Source organism: Phodopus roborovskii, unplaced genomic scaffold, assembly GCF_943737965.1.
Source record: "Phodopus roborovskii unplaced genomic scaffold, PHOROB, whole genome shotgun sequence".
Classification (NCBI taxonomy): Eukaryota; Metazoa; Chordata; class Mammalia; order Rodentia; family Cricetidae; genus Phodopus; species Phodopus roborovskii.
In genome coordinates this window covers 2,356,114-2,368,463 of record NW_026126514.1, presented here as the reverse complement: position 1 = coordinate 2,368,463, position 12,350 = coordinate 2,356,114, and the positions used below count along the sequence as shown (strand labels likewise).

The window sequence follows — 12,350 nt, the reverse complement described above, 5'->3', positions numbered from 1 at the left end:
GTTTTGTTAAAAGATATTTTATGTGCACTGTTTATTTCAACTTTTTGCCTGGCTATAGCAGTGCCATACCTGAGCATATATATATATTTAGCAAAAAGCTGGTTATGTTCTGTGCTGCGTGACCAGATTGTGTTTACAAAGTAGAAAGTGCATCAGTATTATGTGTTAAACAGTGAAATGAACTTAACAACACAGAAATACAAAACTTGACACTACACAGAGTACATAAGACCTTTATTCAGAATATGAGTGTTGGAATGTCACCTTACTTGAGCTGAGCTGGGAACATGTATGTCTGGCAACATAGTTCTTTTTGATGAACTTCGAATATTCATGAAGAACCAGGAAGTACTAGAAACAATAGATTTTTGAGAGTATCAGTAATTTTTACTGAATAGGCAAATGTGTAAATACAGAGTATGTTCTGAGATACTGACGAGTAACTAACTCATAAGTCTTTAAAAAGCCAATGATTTTTTTCTCAGGAATTCCTGGGAATATGTAGTGCCAGCTACTAATTGTGGAAATGTTTTTAACCAGATACAGCTCACAGAACTTTGTAGTTCCTGGAAAATTTGTATATTCTTTAGGGTAGGACCCAAATCTTCCTTAAGGATATGTATTAGAGCACTTACCTAGGATGTTGGGGCCCTGGGGTAATGCCCAGCAAGCATTGTAAAAACCAGAGCCAATTGATTTGTGTTTCATATGTCCCATGTCGCGCCCAACCTCAACCAGCAAGGAAGACACAACTCAGGGGAGATCTTCTTCTAGCAGTTTAATCAGGATCCTTGAACAAGCTTCTTCTCTGGGGAAATGCCTGCACAGGCTTAAATCCCCTTGCGCTGACCAACCCCAGTGAGCCACGTGGACCCTGCAGATAGGCTGCTCTTATACGGAAGCAAGCAAGCAAGCAAGCTGAACAGGCTTAGCCAAATAAGGACTTGTTTATGACAGAGAGCACTGACCATCGGGAAGGTGGAAGGCGGAAGCTAGCGCCATCTTTAAGGCGTGGCACTTCGCAGCTCTCTACAGTCCCGTGTGCAGATAATTGTCGTTTTCAGTGCCAAGGGTGAAACATAGCCTTGTGCAGGCTTGGCAATGCTGACCTCAGAGCCATGCCCCAGCCTTTTATATGATGGCTTCAATGATGATGTGTCACATGATTAGTGAAAGGTTTCTAGGTTTTGGCCCTTCTGCTTTTAAGGACAGGGTGCTTGGCTTGTGTGGTGTATCCACCAACTCCATCTAGATTCACAACTGACTTTTTCAATCAGTGAGAAGATTGTGTCAATCCTACATTTCTAGTCTCTTAGAGTCAGACAGGATTCACTCTCTGCCCCTTTTCTTTTTCCTCAGGATCCAACGTTGTGATAGGCAAACATTCATCCTATTTCTTGATTGGTTTATTTCCTTTCTAAATTCTTTTCTTTATTTTTGAGCCTTAGCCTTCTGATATTCTGGAATTATAGATATCAGCCACAATTCCTTGATTTGAAATTGACAAGTTAGTAACCAGTTGGCTATTCTTTGGCATGTAACAGCAAAATATATTTATTTTAGGTAAAGGTAATTTTAACTATTCTAACCTCAGATTTATTTTTAATACTGTTTAATACTGTAGCATAATCTAGGGTTTGCTGTGTTTTAATGTAGAAATCCATACAAAAATAAAATGGACAGATATTATTAAGTACTTTCAAAGATTCTAAGCCTCGTGTGTTGTTGCATGTCTTTAATTAAAATACCAGCATGTGAATCTCTATGAATCTGAGGCCAGCTAGGGCTGCTCAAAGAAACCTGTCTTGGAAAAAATAGGATATATTTGGTGTATGTGGGGTGTGTGTACACATGCGTGTGTGTACCACCTGTGTGTGATGTGGATTTTCATGGAGGTCAGAAGAGGGTATCAAATGACATGGAGCTGTCCAGTGTCAGTGCTGGGAACCAAAGTCAGGTCCTTTGCAAGAGCAATATGTACTCTTAACCTGTGAGCTGTCTTTCCAGTACTTGAAGTACTAGAAGAATATTTTATTTTCTGGTGCAATAGAGCTATACTTGGAATCAAATTAGAGAAATCCTAAATTTGCATTAACTGTACAAATAAATACATGTTTCATTAAAATAATTTAATAATATAAAAATATTCAAGTGTGACTTTGTAATAAATATCATGTACTAAGATTTATCAGACCATAGTATTAACTTCAGTGATTACTCATTAATACCCAACTGGCAGATCATGCCTTCTTATGGTAAAATCTATAAATTTGTAAATGTATGTATGATATGTGAGTAATATTTAAAAGCTTGTTGTATCCCGGAATGTTAAAAGGGTAAGCTTTGATTGTTAGAATTATAAGTGGTTTGATTTTCCCTTTTTGCGGGGAGGTGTGGTGTTATTTCTATTTCTAATTGGTTATTCATGAATAAGTTACTCTTATTTTGAAAAGGGTACTGTTGGACATTTTAAAGAGTTAGTTTATTGAACATTTAAAATCTTATTAGTGTCTTTTCAGCAATTAGAACAATGAGTGAGAATACTAACAATGTAGAAGTTGATAGGGGACAGAAATCTTACTTTTTTTTGTATGATGATGATGGTAGAGATTGAACTTTGTGTATATATGTAAGGCAGACTGCCGAGCTATATGCACTGCTTCAAACTTCTTAATTCCTAAAGGGTTGCAAGTGAGTGTCTGAGAGAGCTAGATGATAGATAGATAGATAGGTAGATGATAGATAGATTGATAGATGATTGATAGGTAGATAGGTGATTCATAATATATATGATAGAGAATGCGCTGATGAGTGGTAATGTTGATAATTGTAGTGGAATTTATATTTTCTTTGCTTATTTTGACAGGTACGAACTATGGCTCGAGATTTGTATGACGACCACTTTAAAGCTGTTGAAAGCATGCCTCGCGGAGTAGTGGTAACACTCAGAAATATAGCAACTCAGTTAGAGTCATCTTGGGAACTTCATACAAATAGACAAGTATGTTAAGCTCTTTTGTTTTCAGATTATTATTTTTTTTGTTTTGTGTTATGTGTTGGAGTGTTTTGCTTACATGTATATGGTTGTGCACCAAATATGTGCTTGGTGCACCAGTGGCCAGAAAAAGCCATGAGAACCCCCTTGATCTGGGGTTACAAATGGTTGTGATCCAGCAGTGAGTGCTAGGAGTGAACCTGGGTCTCTCTAGCCCCTGCTTTTTATATAATTGAGACAAGGTCTTCCTGAGTAGCCCTGGCTCTCCTAGCTGCCTTCAAACTTTAGGAGGCTCCCTGGCCACGGGCTCCCAAGAGCTGAGATCACGGGCCTTATTGCCATGCCTGACTTCTCTTTTTCCTTTTTTGAGATCAACTGTAGCTGTGTGCTTCATGACAGTCTTGAACTCATAATTTTCTTATATCAGTTTCCAAAATGCTGGGGTTTATAGATTCATATGCTTAGTCCCAATCTCTTGATTTTGAGACAAACAATGAATTTTAGTTTGTGTTATGTCCTATTCTTACCCTGCTCCTCATCCCATATTTTTTATGTTCTGGGTAATGAGTAAGAGTCAGAAAATTATATCCCTCAAACCAAATTTGTTCTTACACCCAGTTCAGTATGGTTTTATGAGGCAAGAGTAATTTTTATGTTTATATTTTTAAAATATGTTTTCATTTTATGTGTATGAGCGTCTTAACCTGCATATGGAAGTGGTCATAAGAGCTCCTGGAACTGGAGTTACAGATGTTATGAACCACCATGTAGGTGCTGGGAAGTGAACCCAGTCACCAGGTTAAGAGCACTAGGTGGTGTTATTAATCACTTAGCCATCTCTCCAGACCCCAATTTCTATGTTGTTAAATAGTCAAAAAGACATTTGAGAGGCAGGGCAGGCAAATCTTTATAAGTTTGAGGCCAGCCCAGTCTACAGATGTAGACAGCCAAGGCAACACAGAGAAACCCTGTCTTGAATAAACAAACAAAAAAATGGTCAAAAAGAGGAAAATGTTTCATGCTACATGAAAATTATATGAAGGTAAAATTTCACTGTCCATGAAATGGTTTGATTATATATAGCCATGCTTATTATTTTTCACATTCTTTTGACTGTTTTGCAGTATTGCAATAATCAGGGTTCAACAGAAATGCTGTGGTATAACAAAGTTTAACAGGAATAATAAAACTTAAAATATCAGGGCTGGAGAGATATAGCTTGATAGTTAAGAATATAGTGGCGGCACGTGCCTTTTATCCTAGCCCTTTTGTAAGCAGAGGCAGGTGAATCTTTGTGAGTTAGAGGACAGCTTGGTCTACAGTGCAGGTTCTAGGACAGCCAAGGGTACACAGAGAAACCCTATCTGGAAAAACAAGACAGAAAGGGGGGGGGGGGGAGTATATACTGCTTTTGCAGAGAATCTCTGTTTGGTTCCTAGCACTCAAGCTGAGTAGCTCACAATCACCTGGAACTTTAGCTCTGGGGAGATTTGCTGCCCTGGGCCTCTACGGACCCAGCATACACAGGCTCTCTAAACCACCATACATGATTAGTATGCTTTTGAAACTCTCTAAACTTTTTGACATGGGCTTTTTACAAACAAATATTGCTAGCTTACTATTAATAATTTGCTTTGGTAATAGAACTTTAACCTGTTTTCACAGTGACTGGTGTTATATGTTATTTTCTTAAGGACTGTGTGTTTTTACATTGTTTTCATTAATTATGTTTTTCTTTCAGTGTATTGAAGGGGAAAACACTTGGCGAGATTTAATGAAGACAGCTTTAGAAAACCTAATTGTACTTCTGAAGGATGAGAACACAATTTCACCATATGAAATGTGTAGTAGTGGGTTAGTCCAAGCGCTTCTTACCGTTTTAAACAATGTAAGTTTATTTTGTACTAGAAAACAAAGGCATAATAAAGTTTTAAAAAGTGTTTGTGGTTATGCTTTTGGTAGATTTGTTTTAAGTATTTAAGAAATATTTTAAAACTGAGAAATTGTTAAACGTTAATATACCTAATTATTCTCCTTTAAGTTACATCATTACATTATGCCAATTGAATGAAGTATTTGAATCTATTTGAGTTTTACTTCTACAGTTTTATTTTAGTAAAGATGTCATTGCAAATACATGTTAGCCTAAGAGTTAACATTATTTGATGCTCTCATTTCCTCAGCACTTAAATAAAATAGAATAACTTAGTACTTAAGTCACATGCTTGAAGTTACTTTAGTGTTAGGAAGCATAATGTGATCATTTAACTACTAACAATCAGGTATTTCTCTTACACTTAGCCTACTGTAAATATTCTCAGTTTCATAAAAATATTTTCTCTTTTTTCACTGAAGAAAAAAACATTCTTATTTCAGTTCTATTTCCCCTTTATTATCTTTTTTAACTTGAGAAATTTAAGGTTTTTTTTATTATGCATATGGATGTTTTGTTTTGCTTGCATGTATGAACACCACATGCATACAGTGCTCATGCAGGCCAGAAAAGGGCATTGGATCCTCTGGAACTGTAGTGAGCTGCAATGTGGGTGCTGGGAATAGAATGTAGGTCCACTGGAAGAGTAGCCAGTGCTTTCAACTTCTGAGTCTTCTTTCCAGCCCCGTTAATTTTTCTTTCCTTTTTTTGGATTTTGGGGGACAGGGTTTCTCTGCTTTCATGGCTGTTCTGTAACTCACCCTGTAGAGTCTAGCCTAGAATAAAGAGATCCACCTGCTCTGCCTCCCAAGTGCTACTACTTCTGACTCTCATTTTAATTTCTAGATCCTTTCTTTTTTTGGGGGGGGGGGAGGTAGGGAGGGTAGGAGAGATTGAGAAATGATTTGTCTTTGTAATATACCTGCCTGTCCTAAACTCACTCTGTAGACCAGGCTGGTCTGATCTGCCAACCTCTGTTTCCCAAGTGCCTTTGCTACCACCATCCAGCTTAAATCTTTTTATTTTTATTTGGTGAAAAAGTTAAACTTTTCTTAAAGTCTTTAACTTCAGTGGATCTCATAACCATAAATTTCACCATTTGTATTTGCATTTACTGAAATTATAGTAGCAATTGATAATATATCTTTTACTAATATCTGTGGAGCCATGGTTTTGATATTTTTTACCCCCAAACTCATTGAAATAGCACTGTGAAAATGGAAAATATTGATTCTCGTACAATGTAAAGTCACTGGTCCTACTTTGGGAAACACTAATAAAGTGGCATAGTTGGTGACTCTCATACGGCATTAGTGAAGAGAAGCAACTGCATGTCAATCACTGCCTACTCTGGGCACACAAAAAATTTTTTTTTTTTTTTTAGTTGAAAGACTAAGACTAAATGAGTAATGAGTTTACTGAAATTGTATTGATAGTTTAAAGTATATCTTCATACACTTCTGATATATTGCAGTAAAATATATAAATGTCCTTTTACCTATTTTTTTTTTTTTTTTTTAGAGCATAGACTTGGATATGAAGCAAGATTGTAGTCAACTGGTAGAAAGGATAAATGTCTTCAAAACAGCCTTTAGTGAAAGTGAAGATGATGAAAGGTAAACTCTAGAGACGGGGAGTATGTGTAGTCATATTTGTCATGTGCAGAGCTTTGGACTAATATCTAGCACCCAAACAAAATAAACCCCAAATTTCTTTTACTTTGATACTTATAGTCTTTGCATACTTGGTGTACTTCTTTTAAGTAAGCCTGTGTTTGTATACACAAAGGAAATTATGTTTTTATTTTTTAACAGTAGTTGACACCAATCTTTAATCTTGTAGCACCCATTATTATAGTTATAAAAATCTTTCCATATTCACAAGAAAAACAGAATCATACAGAAGGTGGAAACATAGATGAGTCACAGGGCTAGCACCAAGGTACATAGATGGTATGTGGGCACCAGAGATTCCAGAAGCTTTACATTCGAATGCCTTGTGTAAGCTGCTAAGGGGTTGTTGCAGCAGACAGCGGTCCCTGGACTGTTACACAGAAGGGAAGAGCATGGTGCACCAGGAGGTCTTGAGTTGCTTCCTCTTTACCTCCAGTGAGCTGGCTGACTTATCTTTTCATTTCCAGCCCCATCACTGACAACTTCAGTGCCTTCAGTATACCTAATCACCTGGGGATCCTCTGACAGAGGGAATTATCTTACCCAGTGAAAGTAGCTTGATAAATATAAATGAAAAAAAAAATATTGAAATGTTGTTTGAATCTATCTGGTAGAAGAAAGTAAACCGTATTTGTCAGTACCTCAGGTGATCACTTAGTTTAAAGAACATGCCTGTTTAAGATACACTCAAGCTACATAAGTTTTGAGGGCAACCTGGACTGTATAGTAAACATCTGTTTCACAGTTATAAAAAGCTAGATATGGTGGTGGAACACCACACAGCTGAAATTCTGTTATTCAGGAGATAGAAACAGAAGATTGTGAGTTCAAAACCAACGTGAGCTAAATATAATATTCCCACCACCCTTGAAAAAAAAATTGAGCATTGACTAAATGTGTTATATTAAATGGTAATTGTAGTTAAACTGTGGCAGGGATACTGTATCCTTTTGTAGGGACATACAGTTAAAATACCTCTAGGAGAAATGGCACACTATCATTTTCTTCAAAATACAATGGAATGAGGTCTGCAGGGTGTAGAAATAAAAGCAGATTCGCTATCAGTACAAAATTGCTAGATTTTGGGTTGATGGTAGTAAATTGTATTATTTTCTCTACTTTTGAATATGGTAGAATTTCTATAAGTGACATTTAACTGACTGTATATTATATCTGAGAATAACAATTGAAATATTGCTGTGTTCAATCAGATATAGTGGCAACATAGATTGCTTAAACTAAGGAGGCGGAGAAAGGAGAGTTGAGCACTCATGGCTTACCAGGCTACAGAGCAAGTTCCAAGAAACCCTGGCTCCACACTTCTCCAAATAAAAAAATGAAGAAAAGAAAACATTACTGTACTAACTGTAACACATAGCTTTCTAAATAGTACAATACACACATGCTTTGTATTTAATTGAAAATTTTATTAGTCTGTCTATGTATGGGCATGTATGAGCACAGGTACCCTCGAAGGCCAAAAGAGGACCTCGGATGCACTGGAGCTGGTGTTACAGGTGGCTGGGAGCTCCCTGGTGTGGGTGCTGGGAACCAAACTCAAGTTCTCTGCAAGAGCAACAAGTGCTCTTAGGTACTCAGCCATTTCTCTAGCCATGTATTTCATTCTGAAGCACAGAAATTGAGTTAGGAGAGTATCTCTGACTGCTCAGAAGTTGCTAAGGTTTATGGGATCTGATTTCAATCCCTGGATACACATGCTGGAAGGACAGAGCCAAGTGCTGCAAGTCATTGTCTGACCTCTTTATTGGTGGCACAAACAAGCAACTGTAAGCAAGGGAGCTGTCTAATACGCCTGGGCTTTGCACCACTGAAGAAAACAGAGGGTATGTGGAGTTGGTCTACATTAGATTAGCATGCAGTTACAGAAAAGCTCTTATTTATTTTGTCTTCACAGCAGACCAGCAGTTGCATTAATTCGAAAGTTAATAGCTGTACTAGAATCAATTGAACGACTACCTCTCCATTTGTATGATACACCAGGATCCACATATAACCTCCAGGTAACTGAAAAGCATAACTGTGTGCATTTAGTTACATTGATAGGCTTTATTTTTATTTAAAATTTTTCTTCCTTTCATGCTGGATTAAGAAAATTTTCAGTTTAACTTTTAAGATTCTGGTTTAAATGCTGTTTGATTTTTCAAAAGAATGACTTAGTTATTTGTATGATTGTTTTGCCTTTGTGTAATGCCCCACATGCATGAGTATCAGAGGTGGCAAGAAGAGGGCACCAAGTCCCTTGGAACTGGAGTTACAGGTGGTTGTGAACTACTATGCGGGTGCTGGGAACTGAACCCGAGTCCTATGTAAGACCAGCAAGTGCTCTTAGCTGTTGAACTGTCTCATCTCTATATCCCATTTGTGTTTTTTTTTTAACCCCCCCTCCCCCCCACAAAGACAGGGTTTCTTTGTGTAACACCCCAGGGTGTCCTGGAACTCATTTTGTAGGTCAGGTTGGCGTCGAACTCACATTGATCCACCTGCTTTTACCCTCCAGAGTGCTGGGATTTAACTTATGTGCCACCATTGCTTGGCTCATTTGAGTTTTTAAAAATTAACATTTTAAATGATTCTTGTATATGTTATTTTAAATCTATTTTGTTTTATCATATTACTATGATATAAATTGTATTTAATAAATAAGTATTAAGCTATTATAGACCATAAGCAGGAATAGATACTTTTTTAACATGAGAAATCAAGTTAAAAGATCCTAAAATTATAAATGGAGTCTGGTCTGTTCAAAGGAAAAAAACATACCAAGACAGAAAGAAGGAGCCAGTTAGCACTCAGTCTTGGCGGCTGGACATCTTATTATATAGCTGCAGCAGCAGACTCAGTGTCTGATAAGGGGTTTCCTCAAACAACCACATATTCTAGTGCTAAAGAGAAAAGACAGGCTCCTGTAGGTTTTTATCTTTCTTCCATTTTTTTCTTTTTGAGATAAGGTTTTTCACTGTGATGTCCTGGAAGGCCTGAGCTCAGAGAGATCCACTTGCCTCTTTGCCTCTCTACTATTGGCACTATAGACACAAGTCACTGTGTTCACCTCCTTTCTACTTTCTAATCTAATTTCTGAGGGCTGTATCTACTTAGCCAGTTACCTTCTCGGTTCCACTTACTTGCACATTCCAGGTCTCTTTGTTGGAAGTCTGTGTTCAGATATGAAAAAAATGAAAATATTTAGATATGGAGGCTTATTATTATTATTATTGTTATTGTTATTATTATTATTTGAGACCAGGTCTTAATGTTCTTTACAGTGTCTTCAAACTTACTGTGTGGTTGACAATAACTTCGGATCTCTTCCCAACCCCATGTGTTCAAATTAAACTCTTTGTTGTTGTATTGTTTGTTTTTTTCGAGACAGGGTTTCTCTGTGTAACAGCTCTGGCTGTCCTGGAACTCACTTTGTAGACTAGGCTGATCTCAAATTCATAGAGATCTGCCTGCTTCTGACTTCTAAATGCTGGGAATAAAGGTGTGTGCCACCACTGCTCTGCTCAAATTAAACTCTATAAAACAACATTTTAGTAAATTTTTTCATTATACATTAATTCATTTTATTTTGCCTCCTCTTCACCTCCCCTTACAACTCTTCTTGGTTCCCTCTCTTTGTATCTCTCCAACTTCATGTCATATAAAGACAAAATCTACTGAGAGTAGTTAGGTTAACCTGCATGCATGTGACTAGAGAGCTGTCCACTGTTAACATGGGTAGCATACCAGCAACCCTACCGCAAGGAACACTGTTGGCGGGTTATTTCCCAGCTAGGAGTGGTGTCTTATGAGCTCCATTCCCTCAGTGCTGGAGTATTGACTAGATTGATCTTGTGCAGGTGTATGGGACAACCACAACTGTTGACAGTTCATGACATAACTGCCTTTCGTGTCCACAGGGGTCTTTTCCTAGTTCATCCTGACCTCTGGCTCTTCCAGTCCATCTGCCCTATGATCCTCAGTCTTTCCTGAGCTTTGTCTGGGAGTGGTAATGGAATCATTCATTCTATTCCTTTGGTAACCCTTTAATAATCACTTAAGGGTTTACTTTGCCAAAGCAGAGCCTACTCAAAGCCAGTGAAGGTTTTTGTAACTGCAAAAACTCACTTGTTACATAGAGATCCTATTTCCAAAAACAAACAAAACTTAAGTTACTAAAGCCACTCCAATCTTGCAGAGCTTACCACTCCAGGTGTGATTGTAAAAATACTGAAAAAATATAGAGGACTACTTTGTGTTTCATTCAGATGATCTATAAGGACAAAGATACTAATCCATTGTTTTGGGCTTTTATTCTTGCTGAGTGAATTGGAGGATAGACTCAAAGACTGGAAATTCACTTCCTCAAATCATTATATTTTTTTATGTGTATAATTATTGTGTTTGCATCTCTGTGCACCGTGTGAAGGTCTGATGCTTACAGAAGCTAGAGGAGGTTGTTGATCTCTTGAAAGTGGAACTATAGATGGTTGTAAGCTGCTGTATGGGTTCTGGGAAACAAATCCTGGTCTTCTAGAAGTGCAACATGAACTCTTATTGGCTTGGCCATGTTTCCACCCTCCCAGTTTCATTTATTTCATACTTGTTCAGTGGTTTGTTTGTTGGTTTGCTTTTGAGACTAGACTTCACGAACCTAGGCTGGCCTTATCTTGTTGAGGATGACCTTGAACTAGTAGGCATGACAGATGTGAGCCATCTTGCTGGGTTTCTGTGGTGCTGGGGATTGAACCCAGGACAAGTACTCTACCTACCACCTGAGCTACACAGCCCAACTTGTGTACTTTTTCATCTCAGAACCCAAAGAAGGAAGATCAGAAGTGTGCCAAATGCACAAGTAACTAGTGCTTCTGTAGGATTTAAGATAGCAGAAACAAAGCTTTCTGAAATTGGTTGCCTACTAAAATGTTTTGAATTAAAAATTATCTTGCATTTTTAAAGTTTATTACAGGCTGGTATCGTTTCTTCTGTGGCTGTGATAAAATATCCTGACTAACTGACTAAAAGCAATTTAGAGGAAGAAGGGGACAATTGACTACAGTTCCAGATTATAGTCCACCATTGTGGGCACAGGGCCTGCTGATCATGCCACATCTTAGTTAAGAGCAGAAAGACAAATGCAGCCATGCTACCTGATTGCTCCTTCAGGTGGCTTTCTTCATTCTTGAAATGGTGCTGCCACCACTGGGTTGGCTCTTCTTACATCACTTAAGACATTCTCCATGAGCATGACTAGAAGCCAAACTCATGTCAATGGAAGCTCTCCTCAGCTGATTCTATGTTCTCATTTACCGACATTTAAAACTAACTTTTTGTGCTTGAAAAATGGCTCAGCAGGTAAAGGCATTTGCCACTGAGATTGGGGACCTGAGTTAATTTCCCAGGACCTACAATGTTAAAGGAGAACTGATGCCCACAGGTTGTTTTCTGACTACCACATGCCCCATCCCCAGCTAAGTAAATTAAAGTGATAAGAATATTTAAAAGGAAAGCAACCCCTTCCGCCCCCTGACCCCCATCAACCACTGAGGCAGATGGGAGAATTGTCCCTGACCCCTGTCAGCTTCAACACTCTGGAGATCAGGCCCTGCACCTCGCCTGGGCAGCACAGTACAGCCAACACTGTTAGTACAGGTGTCGGTGAGCCAGCTTCCAAGTTGTGAGCATGGGAGAGCTTGTCCCCACCCCTTAACCCATCTCATCTTTCTTGTGATGGCATGGGTGGGGGAGA

At 38.2% G+C, this 12,350-nt stretch overlaps 1 protein-coding gene across 5 annotated transcripts in view; it reads left to right on the top strand.

Annotated features, from left to right (window-relative positions):
• The window catches only part of Hectd1 (HECT domain E3 ubiquitin protein ligase 1), a 90,396-nt gene that overhangs the window by 37,961 nt on the left and 40,085 nt on the right, over positions 1-12,350 (top strand). For 4 of the 5 annotated variants that reach the window (XM_051195817.1, XM_051195816.1, XM_051195815.1 and 1 more), the window contains exons 16-19: positions 2,867-3,001; positions 4,737-4,883; positions 6,450-6,544; positions 8,517-8,622. In XM_051195817.1, the coding sequence (XP_051051774.1) occupies positions 2,867-3,001; positions 4,737-4,883; positions 6,450-6,544; positions 8,517-8,622 (483 nt within the window). The remainder of the gene's footprint in view (positions 1-2,866; positions 3,002-4,736; positions 4,884-6,449; positions 6,545-8,516; positions 8,623-12,350) is intronic. The other variant, XM_051195814.1, reaches the window with a different exon arrangement.